At 40.0% G+C, this 20682-nt stretch overlaps 1 protein-coding gene across 7 annotated transcripts in view; it reads left to right on the forward strand.

The window, feature by feature from the left end:
• The window catches only part of TSPAN4 (tetraspanin 4), an 827759-nt gene that overhangs the window by 178124 nt on the left and 628953 nt on the right, over window positions 1–20682 (forward strand). For 6 of the 7 annotated variants that reach the window (XM_058157452.1, XM_058157443.1, XM_058157461.1 and 3 more), the window contains one exon: window positions 14593–14685. Coding sequence is in view for 1 of the 7 variants with exons in the window: in XM_058157391.1 (XP_058013374.1) it covers window positions 14593–14685 (93 nt within the window). In the remaining 6 variants the exon portion in view is untranslated. Of the gene's footprint in view, window positions 1–4803; window positions 4812–14592; window positions 14686–20682 lie in introns of those variants that run through there. The other variant, XM_058157489.1, reaches the window with a different exon arrangement.

The raw sequence follows: 20682 nt of genomic DNA on the forward strand, positions 1-20682 counted from the left end.
TCCTGAACAAGACATTGGAAGCCTGTATTATGATGTCATGGAATGCTCACCCTCAGAAAATATTGAGCTATAACTAAGGGACTCTTTTGGTTTCAAATGTTTTTGTTGTTGCGATGCAAGAAGCAAGCACTGAAGAGAGGGAGATCTTAATAGTTTTTTTCTATCATTTTCATTCAAACATGGTTTAGTTGTTTTCTTCTTCCTGTAGAAATTTTTTAAAAAACCATAGATTGCAATTCACTTTTGAGTATGCATGGTTTTTGTTTTTTTCATCATCTGGAGAAAAATAGTTTATTTGGACTTTTCAGTAAAAAGTGGGGCAGATAAGTACACAGATTTGCCCTCTCCATTTGGGCTGTCCTTTACTCATCATGATTTCTGCTTCCTGCTCCCGCTTTCTGTTTTGAAGAAGTAACTACTATAATGATCAGGAATCAATATACACTGTTTAAGCCCAAGGCAATTCAATTTTGCAGGCATTATGTGGTCTCTTAAATTTGAAGTAAGATGCCTTGGTCATTTTTGCTAAAATTGGGTAATTTGATTCTTTCTACAAGAAAAAGACATCACTGCTTACATTGTGACAATGATTAATGTAAAACATTTGTCATTTGTCACCACAGTTTTGTAGTAGTCATTTCAGCAAGCAGTAGCTTGCTCGAAAACACATTAATAACTTTTCAGAGGACTTGTAACACGGGCATTTTGTGCAGTATGCATACAGGTATATCAGTCACATGGAATATCCCCAAACTGCTCACACTGAACAGATAAAAGAAGCAAAAATGTAAAGCAGTGAGTTGAGTTCCAAAGATCCTTTGTGTTTTTACTTACCGTATATACTCGAGTATAAGCCGACCCGAATATAAGCCGAGGTACCTAATTTTACCACAAAAAACTGGGAAAAACTATTGACTCAAGTATAAGCCTAGGGTGGGAAATGAGGCAGCTACTGGTCAATGTAAAAAATAAAGATAGAGCCAAGTAAAATAACATGAATATTTATTTGAACGAAAAACAATAAAAGTGCAAAAGGGGGTCCCCAAAAAGAATATGGTATCAAAAATACAGTATCTTTAAAAGTAACAGCAACCAAGCTAACGAGCTAAAATCCTCAAAACTGGAGTTCTCCTCCTCATCATCTGTTTGTCCAAACAGAGCTTCAGCTACTTCAGCTTCTGTGATGTTATCCGCATATACGTTGTCGTCATCACTGAGTTCACAGTCGTCATCATCACTGCTGTCACTCTCATACAATGCGCTGTCTTCACTGCCATCCATAGCATTACTAATGCCACATTTCTTGAAGGCACGTTGCACCATGTCCTCTGGAATATCTTCCCATGCATCACGAACCCACTGTGCTATTAGTTCTATGTCTGGCTTTCTCAGATTTCCAACTTTTGTCAGACGAGCTTGACCAGATGTCATCCATTCATGCCACATCCTTCGCACACGGTCCTTGAAAGGTTTATTTAAACTGACATCTAGGGGCTGCAATACAGATGTAAGCCCACCTGGAATAACGGCCAAAGTGACTTGAGATGACTTTGCCAATTTTTTTATGTCATCAGATGTGTGGGCTCTGAACATACCCCAAACTAACAGTGATCTTCTAGTCCAGTCCCCACTCCTCAAGCAAGAGATCCTATACTGTTTCAGACAAAGGATTGTCCAGTCTGTTCTTTAAAAACCCTCCAGGAATGAAGTGTCCAATAAGGTTCAAATTGCAAGTAGTCCTCAATTTAAGACTGCAATTGAGCCCAAAACGTTGTTTTGTTATTTTTCCCTAACCGTGTATGTATCCCCCTGCCCCCCATTTTACGTCAGGCTGCCATCAAAGCACGGCTGAATATTATTATTATTATTATTATTATTATTATTATTATTATTATTATTATTATTATTATTATTATTATTATTATCATTATCATTATCATCATCATCATCATCATCATCATCATCATTATTATTATTATTATTATTATTATTATCATTATCATTATTATCATTATCATCATCATTATTATTATTATTATTATTATTATTATTATCATTATCATCATCATCATCATCATTATTATTATTATCATTATCATTATTATCATTATCATTATCATCATCATCATCATCATCATTATTATTATTATTATTATTATCATCATCATCATCATCATCATCATCATCATCATCATTATTATTATTATTATTATTATTATTATTATTATTATTATTATTATTATTATTATTATTATTATTATTATTATTATTATACCGCCTTCTCCCGAAGGACTCAGTGCGGTGAAGTAAGATTCAACAGCGGCAGGAGGAGCTGGCTCTGTGTTTGTGTGTGTGTAGTATGCGCGTTGGCCGCCCTGTTTCCTGGTGCTCTGCTCCTGACCCCAGTGGCAGTCCTTACTCTCTCTCCTCTTTCTTTCCTTCTCGTTCCCCAGTTCAGAGCTCGGACTGCTCTTATTTTCCTCCCCTTTTCTTTCTTTCCTTCCTTACACCAGCCGCCCACCTATGCCAAGGTCTCCCTGGCTTTTTCGCTCTCTGTAAGCAGCGGCTTCTCGGCAGCGTCGCCCCCCGCCTCCAATTGGTTTGGAGAAGGAAAGCTAATTTGCTGATCTGCGCGAGGGTCGGGTTCTTTTGCCTCCCTTCTTCTTCCTCACTCCGGGGGGTGAAGCATAAGTATAGTTAGCCTGAAAAACTGAACCGTGTGACTGGCGGGAGAGAAGGACGGCGCCGGGAGGCGGGGAGAAATCGTTGTTCTTGCCGTGTTCTCCGCTTTCCAAGAGGCTTTTCTTTTCACCTCTTTCTCCCCACCTCCCAAATTTCGATAGGGGGGAAAAAAAACCCTGGGGAAAACTTGGCAAAAAATAAAATAAAATAAAAAGTACTGAGTGCAAATGTTTTTTTTTTATACTGTAGTTGGAGTTTTCCACGTTTCTTTCACATTCCGAGGGCGAGAGGAGGACGAGTAAGAGGAGGGCGAGGTGACAACGCCCCTCCGCCTCCGAGGGCGAGAGGAGGACGAGTGAGAGGGGGGCGAAAATGTCGAACGCCCCCTCCGCCCCCCGCTCCCTCCGCCGACCACTGCCGCCGCCGCCATCAAAAAGCGGCGGAAGAAAATGCCGGAGGCCAGCCGCCGCCCCAAAACGAGCCGGCCGAGCTGGCAAAGCATGCCGGCAGCATTTGGGCTCATCCTGCCGGCCCAGCTGCAAGGGTAGACTCGAGTATAAGCCGAGGGGGCGCTTTTCAGCACAAAAAACGTGCTGAAAAACTCGGCTTATACTGGAGTATATACGGTATCTAGTTTCTTTTGCACGACCCAGGGGAGCCTTCTACAGTTGGCATTCTCCATGGTGGCTAGGAATTTGAATACTTGGTACTCAACTGCTTGAAACTCATAGAATTTGGTACTCAGTGCATTTTCACATGAAAATTTTGTCTCAGTACTCATTGTTTGTTTGGTACTCAACACACAAGCTAGAAATTGTCAGTGTTGGCTGCCTTGTGACTTATGTTTCTCCTTATGGGAAAATCTTTATTTATTATTTATTATTTAGATTTATTATTTAGATTTTATTATTAGATTTTAGATTTTATTTTATTTATTAAATCTGTTTAGCACTCATCATTTTTGGTACTCATCACACCTCTCGGAACCAAATAATGATAATTACTGAGGTACCGCTATAGTCCTAACATATCTGGAGGGAACCAAATTGGTAAAGGTTGACAAATTCATTTACTGTTGCAGTTGGCATCCTGGGGGCTATTCTGAATTCACATTTCTATCAGGGTGGCCAGTTCCATGGCAGCTAAAAACTCCTATAATAATATTCAATTTTCTAAGAGCTGGGATAATAACACTGACCCTTTGTTGACCCCTGGAGTTTTGGTATTACTAGAAGAGTGTGTGGGGGTCATATCCTCCCAAGATAGTGTTGGAGGGAGCCTTTGGGGCTCTTGCTCCTTTAGAGTTTAAATGCACAGGCCAGGAGTTTTACAATATTTTGCATACATCATTATGTGTGTGTGCCTGACCAGATACAAGAATTTAAATGATGAAATGATGAGCATATTGTACTGTACTCATTCTGATGCTCCAGCATCATCCATAGTTGCTCATGTAATATATGTAAATTTTTATTGGAAATATTGCAGGTGAAGGAGAAATAGAAGTAGCAGATATAATGGTGGGAGTGAAAGAGGTAAGATTAAGGTTATTATAAGAGGTCAATTCTAGAAGGTGATTGAAAAGGTAGTATCCATAAGCAGAAAGGGAACCACACAATCAATCAATAGAGATAGCTGTCTGTTAAGTATAGAAAGGGAGGACTTCATCTGGAGTCAATCAATAGTGAGGACTCTTCTGTTAGCTGGTATCGATGGAGTATATTTTAAGTCACAGATCTCCTGCATGTTTTAACCTTTTGCTATAGAGTAGAAGAAGGAGGAAGTTGGAAACCAGCTTGTTGGAGCTAATTGAATTGGTATTTTATAACAGTTCAGCAGGATACCATTTCTTTATCCAGCCATGCATTGGCTTAACCTGTCTGAGATTCTTAGAACATAATTTGGTGAAATTAGCATCGACATTTATATTTCAGAAGTATCAATTCCAATTCTTTTTGTTGTCTTCTTAAATAGATTGTGGCATTTGATGTTTCTCTCTCTCTCTTTTTTAATGTGAACATTTTGCAGGCAAAGAGAATCTTTTCATTTAGCACTCCTTTCACAAAGCGATCTTCAGTGAAGCAGCAATAGGCTAATGTGTGAATCTTCGCTCCCCGTCATAAAAGATGGCAAGTACAGTTTGTGTGTATGTTTGCATGCCTGACAGTTTCATGCTCTACTCAGTAACAAATCTTTTCCACGAAGGCCCCACTCAGTTGGCTTTCACTTACCGTGCACATTTTTAGAAGCTTTTAGAGGTTATTTGATGGACAGGTTTCAGGCAATACGATGCTATGGTTGATTTGAAGTAAATAGACATCATGCCAGTTGTGGTTACCTTTAAAGTTGTAGCACTTGGAATTTCCATAGCTGACTGCATTGTTTTTAAAGGAAATGAGTGTCGATGACGGTGAAAGTATGGATAGGAAAAAAACAACCTCTTGTAGAGGAAAGAAGGAAAATTCTGGATGGAAACAATTGCAAGGTGATGGGGTGATTTTTTTTGAGCAGCAAATAAGGAAAGGAAGAACATTTGTTCTTTTCAGATAACCAGAGAGAACTATATTTTGAGTGACACCTGTGTAATAAGCCTTCTCAAATTCAGATACTGATGCTAAATCCACCCCATGATTTTCTAGGAGGCCTTTTGAGACCGAGACAGAATGAGAAGTAGAAAAGAAAACAATAGAGAAACAGAAGCAAAACTGAAGTGCTGCAAGAGGTCCAGAATTACCAAAACAAAGGTTTTTCTTAATGTTACTGGTACCACAAGAGAGCAAGCGAGTGAGCGAGAGCTAATAAAGAACTATATATAATAGAACCAGTAAGGATTTATTTGTTGGGGTTGGTTATTAAATTTATATCTTGCCTTTCAGCCAGAAACTCAAAGTCACTAATATGGGAACATCTGGCACTTCTGTCTTCCTAGTTCTGTGAGATGGTTGTGTTGGGAGAGAAAGGGACTGGCCCAAGTTACCCAGTCAGCTTATGGGACTGAAAATGGTCTTGAATTTGAGCCTTCCTAGTCCTAGTCCAACATTTTGACTGCTGTAGCTAATACAACCAAAAAATACTCAGAAAATGCTGAGTGACTATTATGTCACTGTGCTGGTGATTCCTAAAAGGAAAGAGCTGCGGCTTTTCCTGGGCTCATTTGCAGCAGCTACACAAAATCAGAAAGTGATGCGTTTGATTTGGTGTTGCTTTAACCAATTCATGGTGGGTTTGGAAAACATATATTATCCTAGACCCAGACAAGCTACCAATCCAGTACTGCCTGTAAATTGTAGTCTGCAGTTAGGCTTAAAAATAGGAATAAAATGATTTTCTACCCATTAATATAGGTAGGAAATTAAAGGATGGACAGTGTTTTTAAAAAATTGCAGTGATTACTGTGGAAAAACATCAACTTAAAGCAGGCCCAACTTAGCTGAAGCTTAAGGAACCTGATGGTCTCTTTGCTTTTCTGTTTTCAATGTGCTTTCTTTTCCAAGACAAACTGGGAGAGATTGTGGGAGGTGAAGTTTAGCATAGATATTTCAGCTAAAAGAGGTGACGATTGAAGATTCAGTTGCAAAAGTGATCATCTTAAGCAGAACAGCTGAGCTCTGCAATTGCCAAAACACCTTTGTCACAGGTCACAACTCCTGTTTTCCCTTCTACCATAAGACTGTTGGGGAGAGTAATTCACAAATCATTTTAAAACAGGTGAGCCTTGGAGCTTTTAACAATCATTGATCTGTTTATATTTGTCTTTTGAAGGTCATGACCCAAGACTTGGGATCAGTCCTGAGGCTAGTTCAAATGCAGGTGAAGACAATTCCCGCAAAGAAGGGAGTTTGACCTGCTTTGTTCTCGTATGTGTCTTTTTCTTTCTTTTGACTGTGGCAACAAGTGAATGTCTATCCCATGATGGTGAACCTATGGTATGTGTGCCAGAGATGGCACGCAGCGCCCTCTCTGATGGCACATGAGCTGTTGCCCCAGTTCAGCTCTGCTGCGCATGTGCGCACGCCTCCCACTAGCCAACTGGTCTTCGGATCTGTGCGGTGCAAGTGGGGGCAGGGCACATATGGGGGCGTGTGTGCATGCGCAGGGGGTGGGGGGCATGTGGGGGGCAGGCGCACATGCATGAGGGGTGGGGGCAGGTACAGGTCCCGCATGTTTTGTCGATTTGGTCATGCATGTGCGAGTTTGAGTGCACGCTTTGGGCACTCCAGAAAAGTTTAGCCATCACTGGTCTATGCTATGCATATTTTTTTTCCCGACAAGGAGCTTCTTAAATGAAAGGACTGAAGTGAAGACTTTGCCCACAGATTCTCCAGCTGAAAAACTGTGGGAATAGGCCCTTAACCTCTGTACAGCAGGCTTCAGTTTGAGTTCTTGCAAAATGCACATTCATATATGAGAAAGCAGCTTTATTTTCAAAGAGTGAAAGGGAAGGGTTCACCCTGCACTGTGATCACTGTGCAATCCCTCCTGGATAAGAGACCAACCTGTTGTCCTTTTAATCTAGCATTACTCTCTAGAGACAGATCAATGATTGCATTTGTATTAGCAAACCACAGGCAGGGCATGAAGAGTATAGTAAAGGAGACCAGGCCCTTTAGAGCTTCTGTTTTTTAGATCTTTTTCTGCCTTTGCTTCCTTTATTTATTTTTACAAAAAATACCTTCTGTGTAAAAGTCCCAAAACAAGGGGTTACAGCTACCTTCTGCTTTAAAAAGCTATTATGTTCATGAGATTTGACAGTAAGATTCTTCTGTCCCCAGAGGATTTAAACATTTGTCAGCTACTATTTCTCAAGAAACACTCGGTATAAACTTGTTTAATTTCCTGCATAAAATGAATGTTTTTAAGGGATATCTCGCTGACTTTCCTTGCTGCTACTTTGATTCATAGTCTGGCAAAATGTCAGAGATGAGAATGTGGTTTCAGATAACAAGAGCAGAGAACAAGCTATTACCTTCCTTATTACCTTGGATTTCCAAGGCCTTTGAAAATGGTTACAAGGACTTTTAGCACCTGAAGCCACTAGTAAACTTGAACGCTTAATTCAAGTGAGAAGCAATTTGTATGCTTTCATATGATAAGCACTTCAGTTGTATTTTTAATTTAATTTGTTTCATATATTTTTAATCCATCTAGATCCAGAAGATGGAAAAAAAATATGTGAATCCAAACTTCGGGAAGGCAAATGGTTATATATGAAAGTGGGCTTTTTCATAATCTCTTCCCTTGTTCCCTTTCTCCTGTGCTCTAATTTATTTCAACGAGTTCCCAATCCTCTGGAGCATATTTGGGGATATGTGCTTAGGAAAAGAGAAAGAAGAACTATGTTTTCCTAGTGTCAGTCTCCCAAGTAAACCAGATAGAAACATAACCAGACAAGCCAATTCCACTTTAATGTAAGGTTACGTTAACAGAATCTTGAAAGTCTGAAAGTACAAATCTCCTGCCGTCGGCTTGTTGTCTCTTTTTACATGCGGATAAGTCAGGGCAGATCCTTTCTAAGTTTCTTTCTGTGTACATTATGCCGGTGCAGGCTCCCTCCCCCTTTTATCTGATCATCTCTTTCCTGTCTTCCAAGGTCATTCCTATATACCGTTACAACTGGCAGAATTTACTCCACCAGCAAATGGACACTGTTGAATTACAGTCTCTTGAGATTTCAAATTATTAAGGTTACAACAAAAATTTTAGATGCAGCAGATAAATATTTGTGAAAACAATATTACAAGAGTAATCTGGATTTTTTTAAAAAACAACAACAGCAGCTTAAGCCTGCCCTAATTGCAGCAACCTAGTACATTCAGTATAACCAAAATAATTCAGTAGTTACATGCTAACCTATACCTGTTTTTCCCCCTCTATTTGACCTGTTGCTATTTTTGAAATCAATTCTGGAGTGCTAAAAAGCGATCGCATCTGCTAGTATCTTTGTTCTTCTCCCGTGGCATTTGGATGTGTTCACGGTGCTACAGCTTTCACCCCTGTTTGCTTTATTTGTAGAAGGTGCTGTATCAAAGCTGTTTTCAGTCAAACCATGAAAAGATGAAAGCGTATTGCTAGAATTTCAAGATGAAGCACAGTTAGGATGAAGAGCTGGATATACTGCATACAGAAGAATGTAGGATGTGAATTTATATGGGTATAACGTAGGAGGACTAGGATCTGAGTCAAAGAAGTGGTAATAGGCATCTGGAAGGATGGCCAACAGAAATGCAAAGGGGAACACAAAACTGAAAGGTGGAGGGCAGGGCCAGGTGGATAATTAATAAAATATAGAGCAGCTTTCTCCAGACTTTGGCATGAAAGCTGACTGGGTAACTTTGGGCCGGTCCTTCTCTTTCAGCCCAACCCACCTCACAGGTTTGTTGCAATGAGAAAAATAGAAGGCAGAAGGAATATTGTGTGTGTTCACCACATTCAGTTATTTATGAAAATAATAGGGATATGAATGAATGAAATGACTGACTGACTGACTGACTAACTGAATGTGTTGTGACCCAGGCCCAAGTAGGTAGTAGGAAACTCAGTCAGTGAAAAAACAAACAAACTTTATTCAAACAGCTGAGAATTACTTCATTCCTAGTGTAGTTCAATTAAATTAAAACAAATTCCTCCCAACACAAATTCCTCAGTCCTATCGCAAACCTTGGTCCAATTAGGCAAACTGGCAAAGGCCTTTCTTGGCAAATGTTGAGAAGTCACTGATACAAAAATAAATGCAAGAAGATGAAGCTACCAATGTTGTTTTCTGGCAAAGCCCAAACACTGTTGCTGATCTTTTAAGCCTTATGGGAGGGGCCAGTCATCTCTTGGCCCTACTCCTGAGTTGTCCTCTTTGCTTGAGCTGCTCTTGTATTCTGGCAGCTCTTCTCATGTGTGCATTAGGAACAGGCTCCTCTGTTCCTCTGCCTCACTACTATCAGTCTCTGGAGGCTCTGGAGTCTGCACCTCACTCCCCGATGGCCCTGGCCCCACCTCAGCCTCTGACGCAGAGCCCTCATCCGGGCGTTCCCCAGCCTCATCGCTGTCCGACTCCATTGCCAGCTCTGCAGGCTGCTGGCGGACCACAACAGAATGAACCTAACACCCTTCAATTATATCAGACTAGAACAACACCAGAGCTGCACTGTACCTCCTGAAGCAGCTTGCTAACCAAAATCCTCTTAAGAACTGTGATTCACACCTCCTTCTCTAGGCCTCTATTACTTGCATCAATGAGACACAACTAATAACATTTTTCTTTTCACAATGATTCTACAGTTATGGGTTACGCGAACAAAGTAAAGTCAAAATTACAGCCCTGAATTCCCTGCCTAATTGTTCCTGTTCAGCAAATGTTTAAATAGCAGTCTGTGTGGCTATTTAGGCACTAATGCAGAAGAGTGGACACACTCAATTCGCACTCCATCCACAGAAATGAAACTGATGGCAAAGTGCCCTGTCAGAAAGTAGGCTGAACGAAGAGCCGGATGAAGAGTTGAGTTGAAGAGCTTCTCCTCTTGTTTTATGCTACTAGACAGAACAAAGTGCTAGACTGTGAGCAACAATTTTCAGTTACTCCAGTTCTGGACATTATGGATTACACTGTAGGGTTCTGAAGGAACTGGCAGACGAAATCTCAGAACCACTGAACTATATCTTTCAAAGATCCTGGAGCTGCCAGAGGATTGGAAAAGAGCTGATGTAGTTCCCATCTTCAAAAAAGGAAAAAAAACTACAGACCTATCAATCTAACCTCAATACCAGGGAAGATTCTGGAAAAGATAATCAAGCAACGAATCACTGAACACCTAGAAGCAAACAAAATAATAACCAAAAGCCAACATGAGTTTGTCAAAAACAGATCATGCCAGACTAATCTTATCGCATTCTTTGACAAAGTGACAAAATTAGTGGGCCAGAGGAATACTGTCGATATAATTTACTTGGACTTCAGTAAAGCATTTGATAAAGTAGACCATAACCTACTACTAGATAAAGTAGAAAAATGTGGGTTAGACAGCACCATCACCAGATGGATTCGTAACTGGCTGACCAACCGCACCCAACGTGTAGTCCTCAACGGAACTACATCCACATGGAGGGAAGTATGCAGTGGAGTACCCCAAGGCTCTGTTTTAGGCCCAGTACTCTTCAACATCTTCATCAATGACTTGGACGAGGGGATAGATGGGGAACTCATCAAATTTGCAGATGACACCAAGCTGGCAGGAATAGCCAACACTCCAGAAGATAGGCTCAAGATACAGAAAGATCTTGACAGACTTGAACATTGGGCACTATCTAACAAAATGAAATTCAACAGTGAAAAAAGTAAGGTTCTACATTTAGGACAAAAAAAACAAAATGCACAGGTATGTGGTACCTTGCTCAATAGTAGTAACTGTGAGAGGGATCTTGGAGTCCTAGTGGACAACCATTTAGATATGAGCCAGCAGTGTGCAGCAGCTGCCAAAAAAGCCAACACAACTCTGGGCTGCATAAACAGAGGGATAGAATCAAGATCACGTGAAGTGTTAATACCACTTTATAATGCCTTGGTAAGGCCACACTTGGAATATTGCATTCAGTTTTGGTCGCCACGTTGTAAAAAGGATGTTGAGACTCTAGAAAGAGTGGAGAGAAGAGCGACAAAGATGATTAGGGGACTGGAGGCTAAAACATATGAAGAACGGTTGCAGGAACTCGGTATATCTAGTTTAATGAAAAGAAGGACTAGGGGAGACATGATAGCAGTGTTCCAATATCTCAGGGGTTGCCACAAAGAAGAGGGAGTCGGGCTGTTCTCCAAAGCACCTGAGGGTAGAACAAGAAGCAATGGGTGGAAACTAATCAAGGAGAGAAGCAACCTAGAACTAAGGAGAAATTTCCTGACAGTTAGAACAATTAATCAGTGGAACAACTTGCCTGCAGAAGTTGTGAATGCTCCAACACTGGAAATTTTTAAGAAAATGTTGGATAGCCATTTGTCTGAAATGGTGTAGAGTTTCCTGCCTGGGCAGGGGGTTGGACTAGAAGACCTCCAAGGTCCTTTCCAACTCTGATATTATTATTACTATTGTTATTATTATTACAATTGTAGAGTTATTTTGTAAGAAAGGCATTTTCTGCTCTGTTTGCAGGGATGTAATCTGCCAATATTAGTCTTTCGCAATACCCTCATCCATCAGAATGGGTAGTTTCACTGTTGGTCCCTCAGTCTCATTTCTCAGGTCTCGCCATGTTTTCTGTGCCCATCTTTGACATAGCAATGCTGATCCGGAATGGAGTGGCACCTTGCTCCTTCTGGCATGATTTATTTCATTATTTATGCCTAATAATAATAATAATAATAATAATAATAATAATAATAATAATAATAATAATAATAATAATAATAATAATAATAATAATTAGTTGCATTTGTATACCACCCTTCTCCCGAAGGACTCAGGGCGGTTAACAGCCAATTTAAAAGATACAATAAATATACAATAAAAACAAAACTAAAATTTATATAAATAGTGGCTGAAATTAAAAACTAAGTAATATAAAAACTAAAACCCCATTTAAAATTACTTAATCAGGCTAGCCCAGCTCGGCGGAATAAAAGAGTCTTCAATTCACAGCGGAAAGTCCGAAGGTCGGGGAGTTGGCGAAGCCCCGGAGGCAGCTCGTTCCAGAGGGCAGGAGCTCCCACAGAGAAGTCCCTACCCTTGGGGGTCGCCAGACGACATTGTTTCACCAACGGTACCCCAAGGAGGCCCTCCCTGTGGAAGCGCACAGGTCGGTGGGAGGCTGTTTGTGGCAGTAGGCGGTCCCATAAATAGCCCGGTCCTAAGCCATGGAGCGCTTTAAAGATGGTAATCAACACCTTGAATTGCACCCGAAAGACCACCGGGAGCCAGTGCAGCCCGCGCAGGATAGGTGTTATATGGGAGCCTCGAGGTGCTCCCTCTATAACCCGCGCGGCCGCATTCTGGACCAGTTGGAGCTTCCGGGCGCTCTTCAAGGGGAGCCCCATGTAGAGAGCATTGCAGTAGTCCAGGCGAGATGTAATGAGGGCATGGGTGACTGTGCGCAGCGCAACCCGGTCCAGAAAGGGACGCAACTGGCGGATCAGGCGAACCTGATAAAAAGCCCCCCTGGCGACAACCGTCAGATGATCTTCAAAAGATAGCCGCGCATCCAGGACACCTAAGTTGTGTACCCTCTCCGTGGGGGCCAACGACTCGACCCCAACAGTCAGCAATGGAGTAAGCTGGCTGTACCGGGAAGCCGGCATCCACAGCCACTCGGTCTTCGAGGGATTGAGCCGAAGTCTGTTCCTCCCCATCCAGACCCGTACGGCTTCCAGATACCGGGACATGACATCAACGGCCTCGTTGGGGTGGTCTGGGGTGGATATGTACAGCTGGGTGTCGTCAGCGTACAGATGACATCGCACCCCAAAACCACGGATGATCTCACCCAGCGGCTTCATATAGATGTTGAACAGAAGAGGTGAGAGGACCGACCCCTGTGGCACCCCACATAGGAGGCGCCTCGGAGTTGACCTCTGCCCTCCTGCCAACACCGTCTGTGACCAGTCAGAGAGATAGGAGGAGAACCACCGATAAACGGTGCCTCCCACTCCCAGCCCCCCGAGCCGTCGCAGCAGGATACCATGGTCGATGGTATCGAAAGCCACCGAGAGATCTAATAGGACTAGGACAGAGGAACAACCCCTGTCCCGAGCCCTCCAGAGATCATCAACCAACGCGACCAAGGCCGTCTCTGTACTGTAACTGGGCCGGAAGCCGGACTGGAATGGGTCTAGATAGACAGTTTCATCCAGGTACTGAGGGAACTGTCGTGCAACCACACTCTCAACAACCTTCGCCGTGAAGCGAAGGTTGGAGACCGGACGATAATTCGATAAAATGGCTGGATCCAGGGAGGGCTTCTTGAGGAGGGGCCTCACCACCGCCTCTTTCAAGGCGGAAGGGAAGACACCCTCCATCAAAGAAGTGTTAACAATTCCCTGAAGCCAGCCACGTGTAACCTCCCGGGTGGCCAGCACCAACCAGGAGGGACACGGGTCTAATAAACATGTGGTCACATTTAGCCCCCCCAGTATCCTGTCCATGTCCTCAGGAGTCACAGAATTGAACTCATCCCAGATGGAGACATCAAGACCAGCCTCCACCATCTCGCCCGGACCTACTCAATCTGCATCCAACCCTTCCCAAATCTGAGCGATTTTATCTTGCAGATACTGTACAAATTTCTCAGCTCTTCCCTGGAGGGGGTCTTCCAATACAGAGATCATTCTAGCTTGACTTTATGGTTAGTCATAGCGTATAAAATCAGTACCTTCACAAAGTTTTTTTTTTTTTGCTTAAACATGGATATTCTTCAGTTTAGTCAAGCTCTGTGTCTCCTTCCATATTTTGTCTCATGATAGTCCAGGTTCTGTGTCAACATATATTGTATTACAAGTATAAAATGAACAATTATCCCTTGGTTAATTAGAATACTTTTTGGTATTGTAATAAATATTGTGATGCCAAGGTGTAAAGTTTTGCATTTGAACTAGAAATCGAGAGAGAGATGTAGAAGTAAATGTTATTTTTTAAACAATCAGTTAATATTTGATCATTATTTGAGCTGTGGTGGCACAGTGGTTAGAATGCAGTATTGCAAGCTACTTCTGCTGACTGGCGGCTGCCAGCAATTCAGTAGTTCAATTCTCACTGGCTCAAGATTGACTCAGCTTTCCATCCTTCTGAGGTCAGTAAAATGAGGATCCAGGTTGTTGGGGGCAATATACTGACTCTGTAAACTGCTTAGAGAAGGCTGTAAAGCACTGTGAAGTGATATATAAGTCTAAATGCTATTTGATTAACCCTCTTTTCCTTCTTTCCCTTTTTTCAATAGGTGCCATAAAGAGGGACCAGCATTGCTTTGGACCACTGTACAGCGTGTCAAACGCCTTGTAGCAAACCTGGTGCAATCATTACAGTTATCAAGGCAAGTGAGGTGCTTTTAAAAGCAAACTTTTGCTGATTAGTTATTTGTTCTCCCATAACCACCCACTTAAAGCTTAATAAATAATCTGCAAAGGCCAGGGCTGACAACTCAGTCTGCCGTCTTGAAGCTCTTAATTATGATCTGTTCTTCCTGATTGAAGTCATTTCTGTGTGTATTTCTTTGAACTCCCTTTGAACAAAGCCTGTCTTCATAATGGCATCCGTAATCTACAGTGGTGCTGTCCTTTTCATGTGATTACAAGTCATCTTCATAATAGAGGGGGAAAGCTAAAGGGTAGAAGTTGAGCGTGTGTGCTTAGCAATCTCATTCCTTAAAATGCTGAAATAGAAATGGAAAAAAACAAACGGGGGAAAAAAAGGAGCAGGGGGTGAGCAGCTCTGCAGTGTGTTTAGTATACTACACATTTAATGAAATTTTCCACTAGCAAAGTTATTTTTTTCAATTCAGCAAAATCATCAAAAGTATAATGCTTTGATTACTCTTCCTCCCCAAAGCTCATGGCTATTTTTACTAAGGACATTTTCTTCTTTCGTTAGTGTTTGGGATGATGTCATTCATTGACCTTCATCAATTTGATTTTCCCAAGCAATAAATCAATGGAACGTACAACATTATTGTAAAATATTAAAACTGTGTGAAAAATACATCTAACGGTAGAATTCTCCTCCAGGCGCTGGTGTCTTAATATTTTATTTTTATTTATCTTTTGTTTGATTTAAAAATGCATATATGGATTGTAGTGTTTTTCAGTCTGAATTCCTTAGTACGCTTTTCTCTTAATATCCCTCTATATTAAAAACGAAACATTTTTGTCTTACTGTATGTTGAGGAATGAAACTGTAGAATGTTGATATCTTCAGAGCGATCTAGAAGTGGAGGAAATTGAAAAGAAATCCAACTTAGTGTCATAATCATATAAATCCTTCCATATTAATTTAGGAGTTGGGAAATGTATGAATGCACTCAGGGCCATAAATATATGAAGTTTTACATAGGATATATTTGTTTCCATTTAACAAATCTTTATATTTTGCTGAGTTATAATTCATAAGTGTATACATACCCATCACATAGTTCCTTTTTTGGGATTATTAATGTTATGCAAAGTCCAGAAATGAGTAAGAGAATGGTATAAGATAAGAAAAAGAAATATAGCTGTATCTAGTGTACACAGATAGCATTCACTGTCCCTTTCCATTTCATTCTATCTTTGTAAATCACCTGGCTTTCCCCATGTCCATGCACTGCTTAATGTATTGCCCTTTGTTTGCCTCTTTTATCTTCAGGATTTCATCAGTCTCATCCAACCACAACTTTCACCCTTTCCCTCTCCCTCTCAATCTATTTACTCTCCTTCCATATATTTGTTTGTAGTTCAGTCTTCATTCATTCTCTCTCTCTGTCAAACTCATCTCAACGAACTTCTTCTGAATTGATCACTCCCTTTTGTATTCAGTCTGAATTCATTCATATATATTTTGATTCCGTCTCTTTTTGTTTTATCACAAACACTTAAATACATTATTCAATGTATTTTTAATATTTCTCCTGAGGTACACAAATCCCTATAACAAGAAATATACTCTTATACACAAATGCTTTGCTTTGTTTAACACATACTCATTCCTCACTGCAAATGACATATACCTACTCTTTGTTTAGTGACTGAGTTCTATTCCAATGTTCAGATCATTTAGCGAAATGGTTGCAAATTGAACATGTGACAGCTTTACTTTCACTTTGGCATGTGTTGTTTTCAGGTGCATAAAATTTGGTCATAAATATGCACATTGGTCAGAAAATCAGAAAGTGATTTTTTAAAAAATTGCTGCTTGTTACCATTATATTTGCAGATGATTGTTAGCCAAGGTAGTTGCTAAACAAGGAATGGGTTTTCTAACCACTGCCTTTCAACCACCATTTGTATAGTTAAAATTTTTCCATTCCTTTAAAAATTTCTAAAATTTTCTCCTTTTGTAAATATTTTAGTAGAGTACAAAAACTTGCATGTTCCTTATTAGTGATTGTTGTACAACCTGCAACTGTTCACTCCATTTTCTCTATCAGATATAATTGCCAATATAATTTATCTTTGGTACATTAATTTTTAGATCCATACTCCTCATTGCATCACACAGTCTAACCAACAATACAGTATCTCACTCTTTCTTTCTCTCATACAAACAACACATACAATGTATTATGTCCCTCTGGCTGTTTAGTGATGGTGAAGGTAGAAATGTGTTGGTGATACGTGAACATTTTTGTTCACGTATCTAACCAACACATATCTACCTTCACCATCACTAAACATCCAAAGGGACATAATACATCCTTGTCTTATGCCCGGCTAAATGTTGAACTACTCACTATTTAGTTTAGTCTTGTGGATGCTTTACATCCATCATACCCTGCTGTTATCACATTTGACAACTCCATATTCATCCTTCAAATACTCCTCTTATCACATTCAACAGTTCCATATTCATGTAAAACATTCCATAATTCAAGCCTATTCACTATCATACACTGTCTCTGAATCAACCAAAGTGCAATAAATCTCCTCCTATTGATGTACTTCTCAGTTACCTGATAAGGAGCTAAAATCTGGTCAGCACACCACCTGCCCAGCATAAAAATGCACTGCATTTCCCAGATCGTTACTAATTGTCTCCTCTTGTACCTTTTTGATCAGAATTCTGCTGAAGACTTTCCATGCATTCATTCATTTAAAATAGTTGCATGGCTGCCCATCTTAAAACCAGAACGCTGGATGGTATGCCTAGTAGACAAATTCCCCTCTAGTTTTTGCATTCATTCTTGCTGTTTTATCCTTTGTATAGGGGAACAGTAATTGCATTCTTTATATACAGTATCAAGACTTCCTCACACTCATATTAAATAGGGCATGCAATTGCTCTGTAATCATTTCAGATTCCCATCTGAACATTTTCTAATGATACCACCTACTCATAGAAATGGACCGCTTTTTTATGTCCCCATAGCATTTATTAGTTCCTTTTCATCTCAATCTTTTTCTTGGACAATAACATGTGCAGTTACCTGTATTTTTTGGAGTATAAGACGCACCTTCCCCCCCACCAAAAGAGGGTGAAAATCTGGGTGCGTCTTATACTCTGAATGTAGCCCCACCCAGCTTCTCAAACGGAGGTTTCAGAGGCTGAAAGAAGCTTCAGAAAAGAAGCTCCCAAACAGAACTTCAGAAGCTTTTTTTCTGAAGCTGTTTCAGAGGCTTTCAGAGGCAGAACAAAAAAAGCAAAAAAGAGCAATGCACAGAGCTCACAACCAAGAAACCTGTTGCAAAATTCACCTCTGGGAACAGCTGATTGGGGGTATTCCGGGAGGCCAATCCACCTGCCAATTTCTTATTTTCCTCCCCAAAAACTAAGGTGCATCTTATACTCCGGTGCGTCTTATATTCCGAAAAATATGGGTAGTTCTTACGAACACAAATTTGAGTACCACATTTTCTGTTGCTAAACAAGGCAGCTGTTAACATGAGTTTTGCCCCATTTTACAATCTTTTCTGTATTAAGTGAATCGCTGCAGTTATTAAGTGAATCTGCCTTCACTTATTGACTTTGTTCGTCAGAAGCTGGCTAGGAAGGTTACAAATGGTGACCATGTAACCCCAGGACAGTGCAACTGTCATAAATATATGCCAGTTGCCAAGCGCCCAGATTTTGATCATGTGACCACAAGGATGCTCCAATGGTCCTAAGTGTGAAAACTGATCATAAATCGCTTTTTTCAATGCTATTATAACGTCAAAAGGATCCTAAATGAACTGTTGCTAAGTTGAGGGCTACCTGCATAGAATTTTGTCTAAATTCCATTTTTCAAAGCATTGTTGTCATTCCATACAGATACCGTGTTTCCCCGAAAAGGCAGAGTCTTATTTTCGGAGAAATTTTTTTTTGAACCCTGAAATAAGTGCTTGGCCTTATTGCCATGTGCTCAAAAGCCCGATTGGGCTTATTATCAGGGGATGTCTTAATTTGGGGGGAAACAGGGTACATAAAATACTTTTTCCAAATTTCCCTTACTTCATCCCAAAAAATTTAGTCATTTTTAATTATATTCTGTTCCTTGTTTAGAACTCTTCATTCTCATTTCCCACAATAATGTTGCATTTCCATCAAAATTGTTCTGTCTCATTTAATTGTTCCTTGCTATCTATGTTCTTTACAATTATCTTTTTCTTTCTATAAACATATTACAGTATCTTTTTGTCATTCTTTTTTTTTTGCAATAGTCATTTTCCTAAATGCATTTTTTTTTTCATCCAAAGCCTCTTTTATTTCGTTATTTCACTAAGCATCTTTTTTGGATATCATTAACAATACTTCACACATTTGTGCAGCAGTATAAACTCTAGCATTTTAAAGAAAATAACCTTTTAATTGTTGACTTGATTTTTTTTAAATTTAAATCCAGCCATCTTAATCAAGCACCAGGATAATCCTAATAAATAAAAAAAAGACCCCAATAATAAATTGCAGTTAGATCACTAGTGGGAGAAACTTAATTGGAAACCGCATAGAGGCAATATGTATTGCACATAAATTACCTAGTCAGGAGGCTTATTTATGTCTTGTATTTGTATTTAAAACATTTATTTGCAGCATAGGTTTTAGCAAATTTATCCTTATGGATCTTGGCAACTATAGCAGATCATAAAATGAGCATTTAATCTTGATGGTTATTGAGCCTTTCCTCCATCTGAATGCTTTTGAATACTTTGTTCTATCAGGTTCTTATTCCAGCTTCTACAATATAATGGCAACAAGTTAAAGGAAAAGGAAAAAAAGAGTCATAAGATCAAACTTCAACTTTTTAAAAATAGAATCTAGCTATAAAGTGTAACTGTTTATTTTTGGATCGCTATTGGGAAAGATGCTTCATCATTCAGAGCTCCTATCACTAACTGTCAAAAAGAACCCAAGAATAATTCCTTCTTTTAGTCTCCAGCAACTTTCTCTCCCTCCCTCCCTCCCTCCCTCCCTCCCTCCCTGTGTATGATGAGGCAGAAGATGTGAGGTTGCAAATGAAGAATGACCTTGTTTGACCCTCCTATAAATTCTAGTGAATCAGGCCAACCGTACCGCATGACTAAAACTTTATCAGGTCACACTTAAGTCATGTTTGAAATAGAGGAAATGTAACAAGAGATTAGAGGTTTTAGGAAGATATCTCTCATACAATTAAAAGGAATGCAAATGAGTATTTTAATAGAAAAGCAGCAAAATTAACTCCTTTGGTGGCAGGTGGCTTTAAAAAGCCTAGACAGAAAAACTCTGAAAAAATGAAATTTGAAAGAATACTCAAACATGAAAAAGGACAGATTCTAGATAGATCATTTTCTGTGTTTCATTTCAAGCCAGACTTCTATATTCTTGTTGAGTATGTATAGTAGAAAAGTTAATTGCCTTCGTTCAGAAGAAACATGAAAAGGAGCCTGCTTTTTCAGACAGTTAAAACAAAGGTTAGAATTTTTGTCTCATATGTGCTGTTCTGGCTGGCTCTGCTCTCTTTCTGATATCGTTTTAGAATGACTTTTTTTCTATTTCCATTTTGATCTTGTAGTGTGACTGAAGTAAACCCATTCCTGGGAGTGAGGAAGGGGTGAACAAACTGTTAAGGGAGAAGATTCAGAAAATATTACTCAGTCCTGGAAAAAAGGAGAGCATGAAAAAAGAAACTCAAAATAACCTCATCTTGATTTTATGTGGTGTGAGTAGAGAAAAACTGACAGCTTTCAAGATTCTGTTATTATAGTCTACAGAAATAAAGAACCATCTTGAAACCGTGGCTGCTCCTAATTTCTGACCTTGCCTACTTGAAAGGAATGATACATAGATTCTATCTCCCCTCCCCCCCATCCCCGACATAACACTATTTAAAATGCATCAATTGAAACAAGCTCAGTAAAAATTGGATGAGGGCCTCTGATGT

This window comes from Ahaetulla prasina, chromosome 1 (assembly GCF_028640845.1).
Source record: "Ahaetulla prasina isolate Xishuangbanna chromosome 1, ASM2864084v1, whole genome shotgun sequence".
Lineage (NCBI taxonomy): Eukaryota > Metazoa > Chordata > Lepidosauria > Squamata > Colubridae > Ahaetulla > Ahaetulla prasina.